The sequence below is a fragment of the Eubalaena glacialis genome, chromosome 8 (assembly GCF_028564815.1).
Source record: "Eubalaena glacialis isolate mEubGla1 chromosome 8, mEubGla1.1.hap2.+ XY, whole genome shotgun sequence".
NCBI lineage: Eukaryota > Metazoa > Chordata > Mammalia > Artiodactyla > Balaenidae > Eubalaena > Eubalaena glacialis.
The window spans coordinates 23,862,925-23,888,097 of record NC_083723.1 but is presented as its reverse complement, the minus strand read 5'-3'; the positions used below and the strand labels follow the sequence as shown (position 1 = coordinate 23,888,097).

General features: G+C 36.4%; 1 protein-coding gene across 2 annotated transcripts in view; it reads right to left on the bottom strand.

The window, feature by feature from the left end:
* Nucleotides 1-25,173, bottom strand: part of GNAI1 (G protein subunit alpha i1) — a 231,356-nt gene that overhangs the window by 192,124 nt on the left and 14,059 nt on the right. For both annotated transcript variants that reach the window (XM_061198473.1, XM_061198474.1), the window contains exon 2: nt 19,650-19,842. In XM_061198473.1, the coding sequence (XP_061054456.1) occupies nt 19,650-19,686 (37 nt within the window). In that variant the 5' untranslated portion in view covers nt 19,687-19,842. The remainder of the gene's footprint in view (nt 1-19,649; nt 19,843-25,173) is intronic.

The window sequence follows — 25,173 nt, the reverse complement described above, 5'->3', positions numbered from 1 at the left end:
TTACCAATGGCATTTTTCACAGCACTAGAACAAGAAATTTTACAATTTGTATGGAAACACAAAAGACCCTGAATAGCCAAAGCAATCCTGAGAAAGAAAAACAGACCTGGAGGAATCAGGTCTCCCTGACTTCATACTATATTACAAAGCTACAGTAATCAGGACAGTATGGACTGGCACTTCAATAAGTGGTGCTGGGAAAACTGGACAGCTACATGTAAAAGAATGAAAGTAGAACACTTCCTAACACTATACACAAAAATAAACTCAAAATGGATTAAAGACCTAAATGTAAGGCCAGACACTATAAAACTCTTAGAGGAAAACATAGGCAGAACACTCTATGACAAAAATCACAGCAAGATCCTTTTTGACCCACCTCCTAGAGAAATGGAAATAAAAATAAAAATAAACAAATGGGACCTAATGAAACTTAAAAGCTTTTGCACAGCAAAGGAAACCATAAACAAGACGAAAAGACAACCCTCAGAATGGGAGAAAATATTTGCAAATGAAGCAACTGACAAAGGATTAATCTCCAAAATATACAAGCAGCTCATGCAGCTCAATACCAAAAAAAACAAATAACCCAATCCAAAAATGGGCAGAAGACCTAAATAGACATTTCTCCAAAGAAGACATACAGATTGCCAACAAACACATGAAAAGATGCTCAACATCACTAACCATTAGATAAATGCAAATCGAAACCACAATGAGGTATCACCTCACACCAGTCAGAATGGCCATTCTCAAAAAATCTAGAAACAATAAATGCTGGAGAGGGTGTGGAGAAAGGGAACTCTCCTGCACTGTTGGTGGGAATGTAAATTGATACAGCCACTATGGAGAACAGTATGGAGGTTCCTTAAAAAACTAAGAATAGAGCTGCCATACGACCCAGTAATCCCACTCCTGGGCATATACCCTGAGAAAACCATAATTCAAAAAGGGACATGTACCACAATGTTCATTGCAGCACTATTTACAATAGCCAGGACATGGAAGCAACCTAGATGTCCATCGACAGATGAATGGATAAAGAAGATGTGGCACATATATACAATGGAATATTACCCAGCCATAAAAAGGAATGAAATTGAGTTATTTGTAATGAGGTGGATGGACCTAGAGTCTGTCATACAGAGTGAAGTAAATCAGAAAGAGAAAAACAAACACCATCTGCTAATGCATATATATGGAATCTAAAAAAACAGTACTGATGAACCTAGTGGTAGGGCAGGAATAAAGACACAGACATAGAGAATGGACTTGAGTACACAGGGAGGGGAGGGGAAGCTGGGACGAAGTGAGAGAGTAGCACTGACATATATACACTACCAAATGTAAAATAGTTAGCTAGTGGGAAGCTGCTGCATAGCACAGGGAGATCAGCCCGGTGCTTTGTGACCACCTAGAGGGGTGGGATAGGGAGTGTGGGAGGGAGGCTCAAGAGGGAGGGGATATGGGGATATATGCATACATATAGCTGATTCACTTTGTTGTACAGCAGAAACAACACAACATTGTAAAGCAATTATACTCCAATAAAGATGTTTAAAAAAAAAAAAGATTAAGTGGTTTAGTTCCATGAACAGTACCTGAAGAGATTAATGCAGACTACTTATGTTATGGTTCCTATATATTTCCAATTAGAATAAAAGAGTCATGATTTCTGAATAGAAACTGTACTTTAGTTGAAACTCAATGGGAAAAGAACACTGAAATATTTCAGACCTGGAGTCCTGGGTCTGTTTTATATGAACCTCTAGCTAGTAGCAGCAATTTAAACTATTTTTTCTTGTGTACAACACATTGTCAAAATCATCCTTCTGTGAGGACAATGAAAAGATATAAATGGAGAAAGATTTTGCCATTGTGCTTCCTATTCATCTATCTGCATTTTAAATGTCTGCCAGAGCCTTTGAGTAAGAAGACAACGAAAGCAAGACAAACAGGTCAGAAACCTGACCTACTTTCTTCACCTTGCTACTTAACAGTGCATGGTAAAGCTTAAGAAACTGAATCTCAGTAGTTTTAAAAATTTGAAAATTGTAGAAATAGGCAAAGAAGATGTACTCTAGCCTTAAGCATTGCTAGAAAACAAACAAAAAAACAAACAAACAAAAGATAACTATTTACGTAAGATACGGGGGAAGATTTTGAGTGATGAAAATTTATAAATAGCCTTCTCAGAAAATAATTTATTCAATTATGTCTACTTCAATGGAGGATGATTTTCATACAGAAATTCTAATTACTGGTTGTTTTCTTTCTTAGTTATAAACTTATAGTCTGGGGAACCTAATTTTTTCATTCATTTAACATAATTTGTTGAAAGAACTGTAGGACACTGGCTACATGTTAATTCATCATATGGTCTTTGCCCTCGAGAATTTTTCTACATAGTTATCACAAACACAGTTGTCGTTCATATGATAAATGCTGAGATAAGTATAATAACAGAATCCGGAGAACACTAGGAAACCTCACAATGTTAATATTTGAGTTCAGGTTTGAAAGATGACTTGCAATTTTCCAAGCATTTTAAGATATGCAAAGTGATGAACAACAGACTCAGTGCAACAGTGATTCAGAACACAGGGCTATGCAGGATGATGTGGGAAGAAGCTGGATATATAGGGGTCTGAAAGATTACAAAGTTTTGTATTAAAGTAACAATAGGTGCTACAATGTATATATATATATACATATATATATTCTGTAGTCCAAAATGTCATTGCTGGTTGTGGTGTGAAGGGTCTCTGGTAAACTTGACCTTTTGGGGATCTTAGCTGATGGAAGCTCCCTCATCTTTAATACAGGGCTTCTGAGATAGCCCTGGGCATCAGTTTGCAGCTGCAAGCCTGGACTAGAGACTATTTACGTCACTTCTGCCCACATTTTATTGGCCATAACTCAGTGACTTGACCATGTCTTATATCAAAAAGGCTTTGCAATGTGGTTTAGCTGTCTGCCAGGGGGAAAGGAAAATGATAAATAGTTGGCTTGTCTTTGCCATAAGTGGTGATTTTCTCATGTTGGGGAGTCTCACCATCAGATTTGCTACTTTGAAGATCACTTGGGTACAATATAAAAGATATGATAGGGTAGAATAAGACTTGTAGGAGGGAACCTAGGTCAGACACTGGAAGCATCATAGGAAAAGAGGTAAAATATAGAAAATATTTCTGAGATAGAATAAACCAGATTTGGTGACAGACTGAATACTGAACTGAGGTACAGAGAAGGGTAGAAAATGACTGAATATTTTATTGAGAGAATGTACCAATGGTGATACTACTAACTAAAGTTAAGAACATGTCAGTTGAAGCAGGATTACATATGAAAAAAAGAAGCACAGGGCTTCCCTGGTGGCGCAGTGGTTGAGAATCTGCCTGCTAATGCAGGGGACACGGGTTTGAGCCCTGGTCTGGGAAGATCCCACATGCCGCGGAGCAACTAGGCCCGTGAGCCACAATTACTGAGCCTGCGCGTCTGGAGCCTGTGCTCCGCAACAAGAGAGGCCGCGATAGTGAGAGGCCCACGCACCGCGATGAAGAGTGGCCCCCGCTTGCCACAACTAGAGAAAGCCCTCGCACAGAAACAAAGACCCAACACAACCAAAAATAAATAAATTAATTAATTAAAAAAAAAAAAAAAAAGAAGCACAGTTTGGAAATGGTTAAGTTATTAGTATTTGCAGGACGTCTGAGTGGAGATGTCCAGTGGGAGAATGAAGCCACAGATCTGAATCTTAGATGAATACAGGAGGTGTGCTTTTTTGGGGAAGGGTATTCAACAAATAGTTTATAGCTATGAGACCAGAAACAAACACCCAAGGAGATGTCATGGAGCAAAATAAGAATCCGGCAGGTCAGAGTTCTCCTATGTCTATGAAAAATTAAAAATTGGACTTTCCCTGTTGGCAATTATAACATTCTTTCTCATTCAGTTGTTGTAGGATTAAATCAATCACATGATGAATTTAAAATACTAGTCTTAGTGTCTGACTAAAGAATTTAATAAATGGTAGCTGTAACAATAATATGAATGATAAGAATGGTAATCACCAGTTGACTCTGAGTGCCTTTGACTGTTGGGTGGGAAGGTCTCCACTGTCCTTTCTCATCTACCTCTGCTTTTACTAATTCTGCTCCGTTCTGCAAGCAATGCTTTTCCCCACATGCTACATAATTGTTCTGCAGTAATTTCTCTGAAGCTAAAGGAAACTGCCCCTCGCACTGATTGCAAATTCTACACAATTATTCTTCACGTTGCTGCGCCTACTGCCTGCGATTGTAATGGCCTCTCAGAGAATTTTAATGATAATATTCTTTATCAAGTGATTGCTTTGTCCATGGTTGCCACATTAAAAAACACAATTAAAATTAAAGTTAAAATCAAAGCCAAAAATCTATGACAAATGTAGCAATATTTTTTGTGATAGAAGGAACAATATGTCTAAAAGAGCTTTCATGCTGTTGTATAATGTACCTATGCCTTAAATTTGATTCCTCTGAGTGTTCAATTAATGTGGAAACAACAGACAGCCATTTTATCTCCTTTCTTGAATTTTGCTATTACATTGACCATTAATGCATTTTTTGTTCTACCCAGGCTCCTCTCTGTTAAAAAAAAAAGCTATTTTATCGTATGAGATAATACATTAAAAAAAAAAAACTAAGCTGATTTTAAAGTGCTGTTCAAAGTTTTTTTCTTTAAAATGAATCACAGACGAATTCATTTAAGAGAGTGATGCTGATTTTACCAATCTATTCAGTAAGTCTCTGCTGGGTGTAAAGAATATGCCCCCAGGAACTTGACAGCAGGGAAATGGAAGGGCCCCTCACTCTAAAATTACGTAAAGAGCCTGATCTGAGATACATAAAATCTTGAAACTAACTTAGAAACACAGATTGACCCTCTGAGCACAGCAAGACAAGACTAAAGCTAAGGAACGGCTGGGTCATTCAAAAGGGTGGATGTGGGCAGACTGCCAGTCAGATAAGCTCATTTTTCCAGGAGATAGGGGACCAAAGACCAACTCTCTCTCAGTGACAGATATCATGTAAATTGTGGACATTGCTATCTCTGGTTATAGCCTGATGTCATTAAACACACAAATCATACAAATTACTTTCCTTGTTCTGATTGCATGATCATCAAGCCATCTTTTGATAATTTGGCTTCTCATGGCTTTTCTGATAGAGAATGGAACATTCTGACCAGAGGATGCATATCTTCATCGTCTATCCTCTTGGCAGATATATTTCTCAATATAAGTTAACATATTAGGCAATTTTGTTATAGTTCATTTTATGTGAGTGAGTTTGTGTGAATCTCTTCGAATCATCCATTCTGTGATGACAAAAAACTAACTTCTGAGGCTGCAAAATGGAAGCTCAAACCAAAAACCAAGGAATGTTTGGTCCTATGAAGTCTCTTGGGAGAAACTCAACAAAGAGATATTCCCCTTTAATCATCCCTACAGCCAATGCCATTAAAGCACCAAGGCTGACAGATGGAATAACTTCAGTATAAAGGAATACTGACAATTTGCAAGCACAGGTTTTAATTTCAGCATTATAATAGCCGACACTTATGGAATCTGAGCAAAATTAAACTGTTCAGCTCAAACAGTTAAGAAGTTGCAGGTTTTATGGGCCTGAACACTTTTAAAAGCACAAGTATTTATTACTTTCCCAGCCAGAACACCGTGCCCAATCCTCAGTTCTCTCCCTTCCCCACTTTTACCCTTAGTGAAACATGATTCTAATGTCTCCAGGGACAGCTCTATTACTTGGCCTCAGAAACAATTTTTTTAAAATACCCACCAAATATAAATTCCCTTAAATATAACTGATTACTATCTCATTCACACCAAAAAAAAAAAAAAACCAAAAAAACCCAAAAACTTAAATTATAGTATTTAAAACCTTATTTTAAAAGAGTGAAAATACATATTTTTAACTTGGCTCATCTATTATCTTCTCTACCACCCACTGAAAAATAATAGTACAATGGTCTAGTTAAAGACTCAGAAAAAAAAAAACTCAGGATATTTCACAGAGCTGTTTGGATCAGTAACCATTATTTTGCACCTTAACAGAATGTACTATATATAATTTTAAAAATTATTTGAAGTACGTTAATTTTAAATAAAAATGTGATAGGAATAAAATTAAGTTGTTCCAATCATGTGTGAAGATGGAAAAACAAACATTATGGGTCTGGTGTCTTAGTCCCCCAGTACTAATTATTTTCAGAAAAATTGTATGTATCTCTGATTACTGTTACTCAAGAGTCCATTTCATGCAGCAAACACCACTGAAATATTCTAACAAGCACACACAATTTTATATATATATATATTTTAAAATTAATTAATTAATTAATTTATTTTTGGCTGTGTTGGGTGTTTGTTGCTGCGTGCGGGCTTTCTCTAGTTGCGGCGAGCGGGGGCTACTCTTCATTGCAGTGCGTGGACTTCTCATTGCGGTGGCTTCTCTTGTTGCAGAGCACGGGCTCTAGGCGCGTGGGCTTCAGTAGTTGTAGCATGTGGGCTCAGTAGTTGTGGCTCACGGGCTCTAGAGCACAGGCTCAGTAGTTGTGGTGCACGGGCTTAGTTGCTCCGCGGCATGTGAGATCTGCCCGGACCAGGGCTCGAACCTGTGTCCCCTGCATTGGCAGGCGGATTCTTAACCACTGTGCCACCAGGGAAGCCCCACAATTATATTTTTAATTTGTAGTTTTCAGCAATTACCAGAATGGGAAAGCCAAGCCTTCCTGGTATTTTTTGCAGGTGGTGAGTATTAATGTTTAATGCTTATAATATCTTTGAATGGCCACAGGAGTATTCACAAAGGAATTGGAAAATCAGATACATCTTTCAGAATCACTGCATTTGTAATCTCTCATTTTAAGATCAGGTGGAACATAAAGTTGTATTCTGTGAGGTTAAAAAACTTAATGATTCTCATAGTTCTACTTTCTCAAGATAATTCTTGAATTTGAAAATGACTACTTTTGCCATCACTGCATATTGATTTTGATGAAGGATATTAATATTAGCATGCAAGTACTGAGGGGGAAAACTGATACATACTTCAAAAATGAATACAGGATAATAATGAAAACAGGGGAAACTACAGTTATCTCTCAAAGAATCTTGTGACAAGTGGAAATGTGCCTATTGTCAAGGTTTGGTAACACTTGTTTTCTAGTATGTATATATACATATATATATGTATATATATATATATTTAGTATCATTTCTAAAGCAACTCCTCTTCAATTAAGAATTAAGAAATGAACAGATTTTAGCCTACTGATCTTTTTTCTGATTTCAAAAATCATATATTATGTGTCATTTACATAGAAAAAAAAGTTTACAAAAATTCAAAATTCTAATTATTGTTCTTTTATTTTCAGGAATAAAAACTGCATGCACAAAAGTACAGTAAAGCTTGTTGTGAGTTGTTTTTATATTCCCATTGCATCCTTCAACTGAAACATGCAGCAGTGTTGTATGGATGACAGAGCCTCAATATTATACCTGTGGGTGGCTTTGTTGCTTCCAAAATAAATTTTTTTTTTTTTGGTTACCAAATAAGTTATTGTTTGAATCCAATCAGTAGTAAGCACCCATAGAGACCAACTGGGCTGTTTTGAATATGAGTATATAAAGTCATTTCTGTTTCAAAATATATCTTTACAAATAATATCAATAGCCACATTTTACTGAGTATTTATTTTGCCAGACAGATACTGCATTAACAGTTTTATAGGTATGTTTTCTCATTTAATTCTAATAAAAGTTTTATAAAGGAGATCTTATTCCACCCCCCGGCCCCCACCTCAAGTATGGTGGGAAAACAGGATGTCTAGAGATGAAAGTGTTTCACCTAAAGTCATGGTGGTAAGAAGTGAATACAACTCATCTTCATTTCTGTGTGCCTCCAAAGCATGTGCTCTTATCCACGATTGCATTTTATTCTGATCTGTTACGAATGTAGACCACACACTATATATTGGTTACATCTATGCATAAACACAGGTAGGGCGTATTGAAGGAAAGATTTGTGTAAGTTTCGAAATCATTCCCATTATTTTATAGCGGCACCTCATATATTAGTGATAGATACATACTGAATCTCTATATTTCTTTCCATTACTGGGGATATTTTCAAAGAGTTCAGGGAATTATTATGACAGCAAGACACATGCAATATGGAGCAAAAAATTAGATATTTGATGACAGGGAAATAAGTCTCCCAAGAATATGTCATCTCTTTTCTTATAAGCAACAATTCATAGTGTAGCAAAATTATGAAAAAAGTGCTCATAATGTTTAAAGTGAGGAGATTTCTAGAGAAACAAGGCATGTATTTAGAATGATATCTATTCTAAAACATAGTTAAATTTTGTTTTGTCCTGCCTATATTACTGTTTTGGGGAAAAATAAAAATAGAAGCCATAGAGGATCACAGGGAAGGGAGAACAATGGGTGGGTGAGGGAAGCTTATGGGTGAGCCAGCCAGAGAGGGGAAAGTGGAAAAATATATTCTACATTCAAACTCTCTGTTTTCATTAAATCTTTGAGCCTCAAACAGAATCTATCACTGAGTCTAGGAGGGGGAGTCTCAGCACATTCATTGTTACCTGTTCTCTAAATTGTGACAATGATCAAAATGCCTTTGTATAGTTCTTGACAAATGGAAAAAGAATTCTGTCACAGAGCTTCTAAACGGTTATTAGAAATATGTCTGAGTTGTATTGCCAGACTGGCTTAGATTCTAAGCCCTATGGAGGAGGGATTGATGTCTTTCTGGTGAGGTTGACAGAATATACTGCAACACTTAATAAAAACAGTAGTAGAAACACAGTGGGGGCAAAGGAACTCCTCAATCCCAGATTACAAACTCTGAACAAAGCCCTGTACCTTCCATAGAATTCCATTACCAGTGTTGGTATGAGTTTCAAGGGGAGCCTGCATTGAAAATATATTCTCTGCGATACACATTCTGGGATAAATGTTCACATGAAGCAGATAAGATTATTCACAGTACAATTCTCAGTGGCTACTAAAATTAACCACTCTTTTCAGTGATATTAATCAGTGGTTGTTCCAGTATGCTTGAACAAACAGAGCACCTGACTGTAGATTAACTGCACCTAAAGATGTTTTGTGAATATTAGCGTATCAGCAAACCGTATGGTAAATTAGACTTCTCTCTGGTAATTTACTGGAAGGAAGTCAAAATAATTAGAAATCACTCTCAATAACTGCAGTTGCATACAGCAACTCAGTCACTGAAATGAAACGGTTCTCAGAAATGTCTGTTTTGCAGGTGTATTCCAATGACAGGCTACAAACTGGCTGCTTATATTAAACATCATCATGTAAAATGGGCTTGCAGAATGAATGTTAAACTGAGAGGTTGTTTGCCATCTGCTTTCTCTGTTGATTTGACTTTGAAAGGCTTTGTTTGTTTGCCTTTTTGTTCACGAAGAAAACCTGATCATGTCCTGATCACAAGGGTAGCCAAACATGGTCTATATATTTCCTTATAAGAGGCATCCATTGGAGGGTGATAGAAATCAACCGTCAGTTAGTCAGTTGATTCTTCTCAGGGATGTGCTCTATTATATTGAAAATTTTAAAATAATTTTTAATAGTTAATAGCATAAATATGAAGATACTATAAACCAGTGCTTCTCAATTTTTTAACATGCGTGTGAATCACCTGAGGATCTTGTTAAAACGCAGATTATGATTCAGCAGGTCTGGGGGTGGGAAGCTCGAGAGTCTGCATTTCTAACAACTTCCTACGTGCTGCCAAAGCTGCTGGTCTGTGGATCACAATTCGAGAAATTAGGCTGTAGATGCACCATACTTTACTAAACAAATAAGTGGTCACAAAAACGTGGCATTTATTTGCGATGTTTTCTTCACTAGAAGCAGTAGATGTTTTTCTATTTATTGACTTCCTGTCCTTTGAACTTTGTTGAGAATCAAGGATTACCTTACCTAACTCAAGCCTTGTACGTCACTAACCCCAAATGGCAGAAACATTTTTAAGTATTATTATTAATATATTTATTCCACAGATAAATTGGCATCTGAACTAGGTGAGACACAGGAAATAGACAGATGGTTCTTGAACCCATGAAGCTTAGGTGAAGAGACAGACAGACTAAACCTATAGAAACAGCTATGTATTTATTTGGAAAGAGGTTGCAGAATACTAAAGATGCCAGAGGACCTAACCTGGTAAGGCTTCTCTGAGAAACTGACATTCAGCTAAGCTCTGAAACACGTGAAGGTGTTATTCAGGAGAGTGGTGCGAGACAGTGTTGAGTAACGGGGAGATACACCCACAGACTCTTCAGTCATGCATGAGACAACTGAGGGAGTAAGTGGTGCAGAGATGAGACTGGAACGGTGAGGAGAAGTCCTGTCACAGAGACGTTGTGGAGCATGTCAAAGATTTTAGAATGAAGCTAAGAGTAAAGGGAAAAAGTTTTTAAGTGTAAGCATCTTCAGATACACATTTTGAAGAGCTCTTTCTTGCTCCTATGTACTGAATTGATTAGGACAATAATGGTTGTGAAAGTTAAGGCTACTGAAGTGCCCCAGGCCAAAGGTAATGGGGCTCAGAAAAGGCAGTGGTAGTGGAGATGGGGATGGAGAGACAATTATATGTATGTTTGGGAGGTATTTCAACTGATTCAATGTAGGAAGTGTGGAAGAAAGTCAATGATGGCCCCTGGGCAGAAGCAATTTTGGTAGATGGTACCATTTGCTGTGATAAAAACACTAAAGGAAGAACACGTTTTGTGGGTAAGATATTAAGGTAATTTTTTTTGGTTATAGAAGTCTGTAAAAGTCCCATCGGACTTTTCCCACTGTGCTCATTAGGCTATTGTGCAAAAGAAATAAATCCTTTATTGAAACAAAACCTCCACACTTACTATCTTCCTGTCGCTTAGTCAATAATAACTCTAAAAAAATAATATGAGTTGATATTTATATAAGAAGGAAACTTAGAACAAAAAGGTAGAGAGACTTGCAAAATTACACATGGATGATGATAAAATTGGTCATAAAAATTTAGATATCTCAATTTAATGCCTACCCCCCATTTTACTTGTGTGTTTGATTCTTAAGAAACAATCACGGTGAAACATGGTAAGGTCTCAGACAGGTGTCCAAACCCTCACTACACGGGTTATCATTGATTTACTACATACTCTATATTAAAGTCAACTTTCTTCTTAATCAGAGGTGAGTCTCTTGAGATTGGGGGATTTAATTTTTTTTTTAAACAGGAAAATATAGTCAAAAGGATCTTTAGTAAGCTACTTTATACACTATAAATCTGTGCTGATATTATAGCTATACAGTGTCTGGCTAAGCATACACTAATAATAAACCAATCATACTGCATTGGCTGAGAGAAGAGTATCAAAATAAACTATTCGTACCTAATATGGATTTTGTCACCAGCTATTATACTGTAACTATTTAAACTCCATTGTCTCGCCTAACTGAGCAAGCTTTACTGCCTCTGCATTTCTCAAGCTGCATGAATCATATGTAATGTTAATATGTGCTAATAAACATCCTCAGATGCACTTCACCCAGCTGGGGCTTCCCAGAAACAACTGTCACATTGATAGTAGTTTTTCAAAGCCTGGTGTGAGTTTTGTAACAGAACACATATAGGTCATATATTAGATATATAAGTACATATGAATATATTTCTATAATTTTTCTCACTTTCTTTAGATTCCCAGCTGACCATTCAAAAAATAAAATAGTCCTCTGCCCTCTCAGTGTGTCCTAGCCCTAAGAAAGAAAATGACTAAAAATAGTCATTTTAATCATGGATACACTTTAATGTAGTTTTTCTTTTTAACATAGCATTTTAAAAAGCTTTTAATATGAAATACTATAGAGTCACAGGAAGTTGAAAAAAAATGTACAAGACAGGCTATAAGGTTCAAGATGGTGCAGGAAGGTGCAGGAAGACCCTGAACTCACCCCCTTCCACAGACACACTGAATCTACACCTACATCTAGAGCAATTCCTCCTGAAGATAAATTGAGGGCTAATTGAAAAGCTTCTGCACAACACATGACAGAAGGACTCCCACAGAGATGGGTAGGAGAGACAGAGATATGGTATCATTGGGAACCCCACCCTTAATGCTGAGAACTGCAGTGGGGAGGGATATCACTGAGGGGCCCACACACCGACTTGTTATAGAAAATTATCAAACTACATGGGAAGAGACCAAGAGAAGAAGAAAGGAATAGAGAAAAACTACAAAAACCCAGCAAAAAAACCAGCGGTTTGAAGGGCGCCTAGACTACACACGAAGGAAACCACTTACTAACCTTAGAGCATCTGCCGAACGAGCAGGGAACTGCTGGAACTCTCTCTGGGACTGGAGGTCAGAGTTATCAAAAAAAAGAGTGATGGCCCAAATAAATAAAATCAGAAATGAAACAGGAGAAGGTACAAATGATACCACAGAAATGCAAGGAATCATAAAAGATTACTTTTAAAAATGATATGCCAATAAATTGGACAACCTAGAAGAAACGGATAAATTCCTAGAAACACACAATCTTCTAAGACTGAATCAGGAACAAATAGAAAACCTGAACAGAGGGATTTACTACCAATAAAATTGAATCAGTAATCAAAAAATTCCCAACAAACAAAAGTCCAGGACCAGAGAGCTTCACATGTGAATTCTAGCAAACATTTAAAGAAAATTAACACCTACCCTTCTCAAATTATTCCAGAAAATTGAAGAGTGAAGGAATGCTTCCAAATTTATGAGAAAAGCATTGCCCCCTGATACCAAAACCAGACAAACAAACTACAAGAAAGAAAGAAAGAAAGGAAGGAAGGAAGGAAGGAAGAAAGTGACAGCCCAGTATCCCTGATGAAATAGATGCAAAAATCCTCAATAAAATATTAGCAATCTGAACTTGACAATACATTAAAAGGATCACACAGCATGATCAAGTGGGATTTATTCCAGGGATGCAAGGATGCTTCACTGTCCACAACAAGTCAATCAACATTAAGAAAACAAAGGATCAAAATCATATGATCGTCTCAATAGGTACAGAAAGAGCATTTGACAAAATTCAACAAACACTGATGATAAAAACTCTCAACAAAGTGGGTAGAGTGAACACACTTCATAATAAAGGCCAGATATGACAACAAAATATTTTCAAATGATATGTTCAATAAGGGGTTAATATCCAAAATATATAAAGAAGTCATACAGTTCAATATCAAAAAAGCAAACAATCAGATAAAAAATGGGCAGAAGACCTGAATAGACATTTTTCCAAAGAAGACAAACACATGACCAACAGGGCCATGAGAAGATGCTCAACATCGCTAATCATCAGGGAAATGTAAATCAAAACTGCAATGAGGTATCACCTCACACCTGTTAGAAAAGCCATTATCAAAAAGACAAGAAATAAAAAGTGTTGGGGAGGGTGTGGAGAACAGGGAACCCTTGTGCACAGTTGGTGGGAATGTAAATTGGGGCAACCACTCTGGAAAACAGTATGGAGGTTCCTCAGAAAATTATAAATAGAAGTACCATACAATCCAGCAATTCTACATCTTGGAATTTATCCATCGAAAACAAACACACTAATTTGAAAAGATACATGCACCCCAATATTCATTGCAGCACTATTTACAATAGCCAATACGGAAGCAACCTAAGTGTCCATCAACAAATGAATGGATAAAGAAGATGTAATATATATGTATATTATATATATAAGATATTATATATATATATCTTATATAATATATACACAAACACACACACACAATGGAATATTACTCAGAACAATGGAATATTACACACAATGGAATATAAAAAAAAAAGAAAGAAATCTTGCCATGTATGACAACATGGCAGCATCTAGAGGGTTTTATGCTAAGTGAAATAAGTCAGCGACAGACAAATACCATATGATTTCATTTACATGTGGAATCTGAAAAACAAAACAAATGAGCAAAAATGATGAAGCAGAAACAGACTCATACATACAGAGAACAAACTGGTGGTTGCTGGAGGGGAGATGGGTGAGGAAATAAGTGAAATAGGTGAGGGAGATTAAACTTCCAGTTATAAATTAAATGTCATTGAGATACAATGTACAGCATAAGGAATACAGTCAGTAATATTTTTAAAACTTTATATGGTGACAGATGGTAACTAGACTTATCGTGGTGATCTTATAACATGTAAAAATACCGAATCACTGTTACCACCGCCTCAATCAATATATAGAACTTTCCATCACCACAAGTCTCTCTTGCGCTAGCTCTTTATAGCCACACCATCTATAACCTCTGACCACCTCCATCTCTACAATTTCGTTATTTCAAGACTATTAATGGAATCACATAATATGTAACCTTTTGTGACTGTCTTTTTTCATGCAGTATAATTCCTGAGAGCCAACCAAGTTTTTGCATTTTTTACTATATTGTTTCTTTTTATTGCTGCATCGTATTTTAAGGTGTGGGAATACCACTGTTTGTTTACTCATTCACCAGTTGAGGGACATTTGGATTGTCTCCAATTTTGGACAGTTTCAAATAAAGCTGCTGTGAACATCCCTGTCCAGCTTTTGTGTGAACATAAGTTTCCATCCCTTTGGAATAAATACCCAAGAGTGTAATTACTGTGTGGTATATGGTAAGTGCATGTTCAGCTTTATGTGAAACTGCCAAGCTATTTCCAGAGTGGTCATACCATTTTATATCCACACAAGCAGTGATAATCTACATTCTCAAGAAACCTCACTAGCATTTGGTGTCAAATGTAATTTTAAGGTCACAACTAGGCTGTAAATTTTTTGTGGCCAAGTGCTGTCTCATACCACCTTTAAAAGTGTTTATATAACAGTAATATTGATTTTTTTTTAAAGGCTATTTGCTATAAACAGGATATTGAACAGGACAAAGACATGCCTTTGCTCCAGGCAGGGACCCCAGGTCTATGTGCATGCAACAGTTGCAAACTCAAATGTCAGAGGCCAGGCAGACAACATGAATGGTGAAGCTGCCAGGGATCAGGGCATATGTGAATACGGTGGGGACTGTGGCCCACTGGAAAGCACAAGCCTGGCTAATGGGAGACTGTCCCCAGACAGCCATTCTGTCCATGTTTCTAGACATTCTGATTTTTCCAAAAAACATAAAGTACAATTTTTAAATGGGAACTCTCCTGATTTGTAAAGGTAGACAATGTTTGAAAGACTAGTCTCTGCAAAAGTCTCAAGCACCTACTTTGGCTTAAAGACAAGTTACTTGAGAATTATCACTTAGAGAGGTGAGTAACCCACTAAAAAGAAAATAAATGTTCAGTATGCTCAGACACCAGGAAAAGGTTATTTTAGACTGAAAAAGTACGAAAAGCCTTTACAGAGTAGAATTGAGCTTCTCAAACTTCAAAGTGCTTTGAATCATCTGAGGATCTTTTTAATTGACTTAGTAGGCGGGATCAGGGATGAGCACTGGCGGTCTGCATTTATACCACACCACCTGGTGATGCTGCTGGTTCAGGGACCACTCTACGCAGCAAGTGAGTAAGTAACATTTGAGCTGGACCCTGATACTTGGGTTGTGTTCGTAGATGCAAAAATGGATCCTGGTAGAGAGAACGGTGCCACCAGTCATAAAAGTAGGAAAACTTGAAGATAAGTGGGAAATTGTAAAATCTTCACTTTGTGTTGTAAATATTTACACAAAAAAGAGCAGGAGATAAACTTCAAAAGGTATGTGTTGAGATGGGAGGGTGCTGTATGTTATGTTCCAGATTTCAGCAGCCTGCAATTCATATGTAGTTAGACTACTATCAGTTAGAAACATCCACGATTTCTATGATCCCTCCCTTTGATTATAAATGGGTCTCTCAGTTATAATCATCTAGTCCCACCTGGTCACATTCCTCTCAGCTTATGTCTTCTGCCCCAAATTTAAAGGAGTATGCACTGCCTCAGGGATCACTGACGTCTGTACCAAAGTTTCTGTCTGCTTTACCTCTCAAATGCACTAATACTTGCAGACATAGCTGTGTTGGTTCCATGCACAAGAAGGGATACTTGCCTTCTTGCCTCTTATGGGAGAAGATTTTTCACCTGTACTCCAAAGTCTCTCAAAGACTTTTGAAAATGGATACTCACTCTTCTGGTTGTCAGTATATTTCTATCTATAGGGGCTCCATCCCTAGGGGAGGCACGGTCTTCTTTGTTCCTGTCATTTTCTCTCTGTCTCTCTTTGATTAAGGAATTTTACACAAACAAAATAAAACATAAGACACTTCTCTCTCTTCCATCCAATAAAGGTCAAAGGCCTTAGGCAAACACCTGTTTTTAGGAGTCACGGGTCCACTCGGTGCACACACAATCAAGATGAGATTTCCCATACTTAGAAATAAAAGAATAAGCAAACAAATGAATGAATGAATGAATAAGTGCATTTGTATTTTAATAGGAAGATGATAGAGGGATAAAAAGAAGATGAAAAAGAAAAGTGAGAAGGAATAGATGGGACAGACCTTGGGAAAAGGGGGGAATAATTGACATGGAGGAGCAGAGGACGGAGGTAGATCTAAGATTTCCAGGTTAGAAATCAACTTAGAAAGGTCTGAAAAGCTAAACTAGCGAAAAGCTCAGTATCCCTGCCATACCTATAAGGGCGGGGTGACTATTCATCTGTGCTGCCTGATATCAGACATCGAAATTATTTTTCGTTCTCTTTCTTTCTCTTACATTTTCATTAAAATAGATCCTTATTAATTGTTCTGGGTTATTATATGGTTCTATTGTATGAGATGCTATGGAAATATTACATATATAACTTTTAAGGAAGTCATTAAATACTACTCTTTAACACTATTTATTTTCATTTAACAATATATCATAGAAATCCTTCTAAGTAAATCCATACTCCAAGTCAATACCTTCTTGTTTTTACAGGTTCATAGCATGGGATGCCTGCCATGGCTATGCGGATGTGGCTTATAGTCCATCAGCTACAGCAAGTGTAACTGACCAAGGGACCTAACAATTGTCCTGAAATTCATCACCGCGTTTGCATACAGGCCATGTCCCCCAGGAGCTGCTTTCAGCCAGTGATTGACTGTGGCAGGTATAGTTTGTTCCTGGTTGACATGGGCTCCTCTGATGGCTGACTTTGGCTTGAAAACTCTGATGGCTTTGCCGAAGCTTCCTTAGATTGCACGGCAGTCTCGATGCTTCCATCCAATCTTCTCTCCCTCTCTCCTTAATGGGATCAGACCTGCTTTGCAGCCTGATGGCTCTTTCAGCCTTATCTGGCTCCCTCCTGATTTTCCCTCCTATAAGCATTTCCCCTAATGAAATCCTTGCCTTCTGCATCTCAGAAGACCCAACTAAGCAATGCCTACTCCATAATTTGTGCCACATTCCCTTATTGATAGACATTCAGCTTATTTTCAAATTTTTTTGTTAATACAAACAACATGGTAATAAATATCATCTACTTGTACCTTTATATACTGCCAATTTTTTTCTTCTGTTGACTAAGTTCTGAGAATGGAATTGCTTAAAGGGTATATATATTTGAAATTTAAATAAATGCAGTACAATTACTACAATGAATACAATTAAATCACAATACAACTTAGGTCATTAAAACCCTTGGTTTTAATGAAGTATTGATACTTTTCTCAACTAGAAGAGAGACAAAGAGACAATGTAGCAAAAATACAGACTAATGAAATTAATCTCTTAATATGGTGTCTATAATTTGTGTCATGGCTTAACAATAAAACCTCTGTAGGCTGTTTGTAAAATATCAATTAATAATTAAATTAAATTAAATTAAAATTTATGTCTATTAATTATCTTGAATATAAATAACTGCTTACCTTCTGATAGCAAGCACTTAAATCAAAGGGAAAACCAAGACGAGATATAAAATGGAAACAATTATAATGTTTATTTTTATTCAGTAAGTTTGATAAGTTATTAACATTCAAAAAGCGACATCTAGATGTTTGTGTCATCTGTAGATATATTTTACTCATTTTTCCCTTTAAAAATTTTCAAGGATTAATAAAACTTGACAGTAGTTTCAAGTTTAAAATCCACTGGACTACATGGTACTTTAAAAAATTATATAATATAGAAATTTACTGTGTTACATCTGTCTCATCAATATGCACTATCTAGAAACTTGCATTAACAACTGATCATAAATATGGATTAAACAAAGAGAAAGAGTGGTTATCTGGAAAAAATATATTGTTCTATGATGCTTGTTGCAAACGGTACTGAGTAGCTAAATTCTTTGATCAAAAATGAACACTTGGGACTTCCCTGGGGGTCCAGTGGTTAAGACTCTACGCTTCCACTGCAGGGGGCACGGTTCGATCCCTGGTCAGGGAACTAAGATCCCACATGACGCATGCAGTGAGGCCAAAAAAAAAAAAGAATGTTTGTTCATGGTCAAATGCCATTTGTGTTTAAATGGAATTTACATAAAGCTGCTCCGTTTCACACATTTCCCAAGTAATTATTCTACTTATTATCAAAAAATAATATTATGCCATTTTTTTCCCTAATAATAGGCAAGGATAGAGTAATACACAAGATCAGGATGTAATCTGATAGAATTTAAAAACCACTACAAACCAATAGTCTTTTAGACTAGCACTTCTATAAGTATTTCATATATTCTGCTAAAATATCAAAACACCATTTAATCTATACAGTCACACTATAAGAAGTCAAAATTAAACATCTAATCTATAATTATATAGAGGAAGGGGAAAAAGACCTTAAATGTTGTTTTAAAGCTTGCTAATCTGGTGAGTTGATCAAAGGCACTTTTAAGACAGATCCTTTTACATTTTCTTCTTGCTGATACGTGTAAGAACTGAGATGTACTCCACACTCATATTAAAAAAACCTTTAGTGAGTTTTTTTATGATCCCTTTAATGAAAACTCAGTTTTTCACATGAAAGAAAGAGAAAAGAATGAAAGAAGTAAAGAAAGGAAGGAAAGAAGAGAGGAAGAATTCACACCATCTTATGTGTAACCAGGTATGAAATTAACCACTTGCTATTTTAACTTTTTTCTGGTTATAATGGACAATAGAAATACGAGGGAAAAATGAATATCTGATAGATGCTACACTCGAAGGTTCTATTTAAGCAAAACCATGCAAAGCAGAGAGCAGGAAAACAATATCTTTTCATTTTACCTTGGACAATATATATCTTTCCATCTTAAATATTTTATTGGAAGTTCAAAATAATTATTTTAAAAGATGCCATCTAGACAGATTAGCTTAAGTCTATAAAATGTACTTAGAGCTTTCAATCATTTCAGTCTTTCCTTTCATTTTAAAGGAAAAATTACAAACGTAGCCACACACTATTTCAGAAATGATTGGTCAAGAGCTTTCTCACCCCAAATAAACTTAGTAAATAATATATAAAAATCATAGTGTATATATAATGCATATGTATGCTATATAAATAGATATAGAAATATATATATATATATATATATATATACACACACACACATACATACACTCACTGTTCCTGCTGTCTTCTCTGTGGGAGTCCATATCTACTCTTCACCCTTCCCCATTCTGCTCTGTGCTTGGGGCTGAATGAATGAGTTGCATCAATGGGCTGCGTTGTCCCTTGTCCTCTGGATTCTGGTTAGTTTTAGCCAATGGCTTTTGAGGATTTCCAATGGGCCTGATTCTCCCAGCCATAATCTAGTGGGGGAAAATTCACAGTACCCACAAAGACAAAATAAAGGTGAAAAAATATGAGTTGGTACAATACTTTGTAGTAATTGTTCACAATGATTCAATTAGTCTCTTTCTAGTAATTGTGATATTAATATAACTAGGCATTTTATTTCAGCATTACATGTCCTGATGCCCTCCAGAATTAGATTCCTATTATTACCAGCCAAGAAGCTGTTGGATAAACGCCAGTGTTTGCTGTTGTTCTATAGCCAGTAAGGTACTTATATCTTTTTATATCTTGGAAAAATTTAATTTCGCTATATGTTCCCAGGAAGATATCCTCTTAATAGGGTCTCACTGCTTCATAGGATCTCACTAACTCCAAGGAGAAACCACACTTTAATAGGATTTCTGATAGATGTTAAGTTTTTAAGGTACATTAAGATTTCAATTTTTCTTTTAAAGCAGGAACAATTATTTGAATATGTTAAACGCAATTGGAATTGCCAACTTTAATAAAAACAATTAACAAATTAATAAATTAACAACTTCAATACTGCAACCCCCAAAACATTTGTATAAACTAGTTGACTATAAAGAAACACTGTCACATATGCAAGAGCAGAAACCAAGATTTAGTACAATTTATCCTGAGTCACCCAAGGTGTGGAAAGGGAAGATAACGCAGCAGAAGGAACCATGAGTGTGTATGCGAAGGTCTGAACAGGTTTGCAGTGACATATTTAGTGTATAATGTATGCGGTATAACGTACCCAAGTTCATATGTGAAATGTATAGTGTCAGTGGCAGGAGATGAAGTGGTGATGAGGAGTTATTTTTTAAAGCATTTTTTTAAAGTACTTGTTATCTTTTGCCTCTGGGCATTCTGCCATACTACTCTCATTTATTCCAGAGGACTAGTCACTACAAGGGAAGGGTAAAATGTGTGCTTGTAAAACATACACCTTCTCAAAAAATACATCTTCTCATTGAATGAATTGATCAAACAATAACATAAGCTTTCATAATTTTTTTTACTGTAAAATTTTCTTGAAATGTTAAAATTATTTTGGGTATGAGTTTTCTAGATATTCTGCATTTAGTTTAGTTTTTTCCAGCTGTATTGAGGTATAACTGACAAATAAAATTGTAAGGTATCTAAAGGATACAATTTGGGGATTTGACATACATACTGTGGAAGGATTCCCCCCCAAAGAGTTAATAATACATCCATCACCTCACATGTTTACCATTCTTTGTGTGTGTGTGTGTGTGTGAGAACATTTAACTTCTACTATCTTAGCAAAGTTTAATCATACAATACAGCGTTGTTATCAACTATAGTCATCATGTTATACATTACGGCCTCAGACTTTACTCATAACTGAAAGTTTGTACCTTTTCACCAACCTCTCCGTATTTCCCCACCCCCAACCCCTGCCAACCACTTTTCTACTCTCTGTTTCTATGAGTTCAATATTTTAAAAAAAGATTCCACATGTAAGTGAGATCATGTGGTAATTTTCTTTTCTTGTCTGGCTTATTTCACTTAGCATAATGCCCTCCAGGTTCATCCTTGTTGCTGCAAATGACAGGAGTTCCTTCTTTTTCAAGGCTGAATAATATTCTACTGTAGATATGTACACACACACACACACACACACACACATTTTCTTGATCCACCCATCTGCTGATGGACATTAGGTTGTTTCTGTACCTTGGCTACTGTGAATAATGTTGCAATGAACATGGGAGTACAGATTAGACACACCTCATTTAAACCAGAAAATAAATTCAGTGCTATTTAATTGAGATTGCCATCAGCCATATAACCTCAAAGTCACTTCTATAGTGAAGTTTATTCTAAAATAAGCTTAAAATAATCATTGAAATGTATGTATATATTCTTACACTTCCCAATGTTTTTGGTTTCTTCTTGTTCTAAAAGCATGACTTCGACTGTGGGCTGTGTTTAGTGTTTTGAAATTAAGGCACCTCTCAACCAGTGGCAAAGGTCAATGGTAACATTCCCACTGATGGAAATATTTACTCCTTCCATATGACATCTGTGTAAGGGAAGTGTCTCTCTCCCTCATCTCTGTTGCAATAATGCCTACTCATTTTATAAGGCTCAGTTTCAGTCTATTATCCTCTAGGAAAATAGCCCGGACCACTTGGGCTGGATTTGGTGGTCCTATTTGTGATCTTTAATGTCCTATGCATTTAAAGATTAGTTATGACTTCATCTTTGCACCTACCATGTAATTTAATGATAGTTTATTTGTGCTTGTTTTCTCACTAGAATGTGAACTCATTGAAGGACAGAACTGTATTTTATTTTTCTTCATATTTCCAGTGCCTAGCATGTTGTTGATTACTTAGTAAGTAATCAATAAATATTTATTTCATAAATGAATGAATAAATGAATGAATTTCACTTTTATATATCAAGGCAAAGCCTTAAATAGTTGCCCAGTTGAGCCTAAAATCTTGGCAGAATAGCTGACATTGAGAGTTGTCAAAGAGCAATTCTAGCATCATTACAACAGTTACACCTTCCTGGAAACCATCAGTTCTGCAGTTCTGGAAGCAGTCGTCAGGAGTTGCTGGTCCTGAATATAACCTATTCTTGACTCTCTTTCAGTAGTTTTTAATTACCTTATTTTTTAAATACAGTTTTTTTGGTTTAGTTTAAAAGGTACCTTGTCAGCAAAACAATCCACCGATTAATTAATAATTAATAATTCTGGTCTGACTTGAGAAACTGTGACCATGACACTAGGGAAATTTCACAATTAAGTGCCTGATTTCAGGTATCGCTCCACAAAGTCATGTCTCTCCTATGAAGTATAATGGATTCACAGCTTCTTTAACCCAAAGGACATTCTGAGCAAAGTATCACAAAATATAATAGCTTACTACCTGAACTTCTTTTTCATGTCTTAAGTATGGCTGGGCATAAGTAAAATAATGTAGCTAGCTTCATTTCTCCAGCATTGCCTTTTCTTTCTGATTTACTTTCAGCTTTCCTATCATCTGCACTTGTTTCTGATGATAACCTGGTTACTTTCAGGGATCTCCTGCCAGGCTGTCCTCCTCCAATCTTGGCCATAAGGTGGCGCTCTCAGTGTTCATTCATAGTTCACCACCACTGACACTCTCAATATACCTTACATCCTATGATCTGATTCCGTCACTGTCAGGGTTTCTGACCCTGTTAAGAGAATGTTAACAGGACTAATCTGAGAAGTGAATTTCTTTCCTGGAGGAAGATTAAGAAAACATCCAAGGATTTATACTGTGGCAGTTGTTTTCCGATTCTATGGAAACCTCTGTCATCACATTTGCTTGGAAAACCAATAAGCGCTGTCAGATCTAATTCTCCCCTCCTCAGTGCCTACACCCTTGCAACTGAACATGGCTGAAGAAACACACTCATGTGAAGCAGTCTCACTTTAAATTTCTCACTGAAATCTTCAAGTTGGCTCTCATTGCTGCCTGGAGTACATTCTCTATTGCCTCAATTCATTCACTCTCCCACATTCCTCTTTCCAAACTTCTCATCTCTCTTCATCGTTCAAACATCCCTTTCTCAACTGATTACTCTTTAATTTCACTGAGAAATTTGAAGCAACCAGAAGAGAAATCCCTTAAGTTCTCATACCACATTTACTCACCTACCAGCATTTGTAACAAAATCCTCCCTTTCCTTCTATTACTAAAATTCAGTTGCATCATCCCTGCTTCCCTTCTACTCATTCACTCACATACAAATACGCTACTATTCCTCCCATTAAAAACCAAACAGATAAACAAACAAACCTTTCTCACCTCCCCTTCTCCCTCCAGCTACCACCCCATTCCTCTGCTCTTTCTTTAGAAGTTAGCTCATTAAAAGGGTTATCTATATGTGCTAACTACACTTCCTTTCGATTTACCCTATCTTAAATCCACTCTAATTGCACTTTCAAATTCAACACTCCTCAAAACTTCTCCATATTAATAAATCCAATGGTTGATTTTTAGCCTTCATCTTATTTTTCAGCAGAATTTGACCAATTATTCACTCCCTCCTCTTTGAAATACATTTAAAATGTATCTTCCGGGACAACACATCCTTCTGGTTTCTTTTCTTCCTTACTGGCTGTCTCTTTAAGTATTATTTTCTGGTTCCTTTTCACATCTATGAACATCTGGACCTTTGATGATCTTATCCAAGTTTATGGCTTTGAATATCATTTAAATATGACGAGTACTAAATTTATATCTTCAACTAGCACCTTCCCCAGAGCTACAGGTTCCTACGTCTAATTGCTGACTGGACATTCTTACTTGGATATCCAACAGACATCTGAAATTTAGCATGTCCAAAACTGAACTCATTTTCTCCAACCAAACATGATTCTTCCAAAATCTCTGCCATTTCAGTTAATGGGAACTTTAGTTTCTTAGGCCAAAAACCTTGGAGTCATACTTAACTTTTCTCGTTTTTCTACATTATATTCAACTAATTAGCAAACCCTCTTGGTTTTGCCTTCAAAACATATTTACACTCTGACTACTTTACTGCCTAGCATCGTGGTCCAAACAAAAGGGTTTCTCACCTAGATTATTGAAATAGCCTTCTAACTGGCCTTCCTGCTATCACCCTTATCCCATATTCATCTAAACACAGCAACCAGAGTGATACCCTTAAAGCAGTGTCAGATTCTTCTCTCTTCTACTCAAAACTTTCCAGGCTACCTGTCTCATCAGAGTAAAAGCGAAATCCTTACGGTATTTGAAGAGGTTTGTGTGATCTTTCTCCCTTAATGTTCTATCTTTGTCTCCTGTTTTCTGCCTACTGCTCACTTTGTTCCAGCTATTCTAGATTTCTTGGCTTTTGCTCAAATACCCCTGGTACATACCTATCTCAGGAAAGTTGCAGGTGTTATTTCCATTTCCAGGAATGCTGTTCCTCCAGATATTCAAGGCTCACTCCTCACTCCCTTAAAATTTTCACTCAACGTGGTCATCTTAGTGAGGATTCCCTGATCACCCTTTTAAAAATCACAATGCTTACTTCTTCCCTGTATCCCTAACTTTTACCCTGCTTTATTTTTATTTACTTAGTTATTTTATTGTATGTTTCCATGCAATAGAATGTAATCCTCGCAAGAGTAAGGTTTTTTTTTTCTGATCTCTTGTTCACTGCTCTAACCCCAGAATCTAGAAAATTGTCTAACATATACTAAGTGTTTAGTTAATTTTTGTTGAATGAATAAATGCATAGAAATTAATGCTTAAAAAGTACACTTATATAGGTTTTAGCCACATTTTTGACAAGTTATATTCTCATATATTTTTAATCTTTTC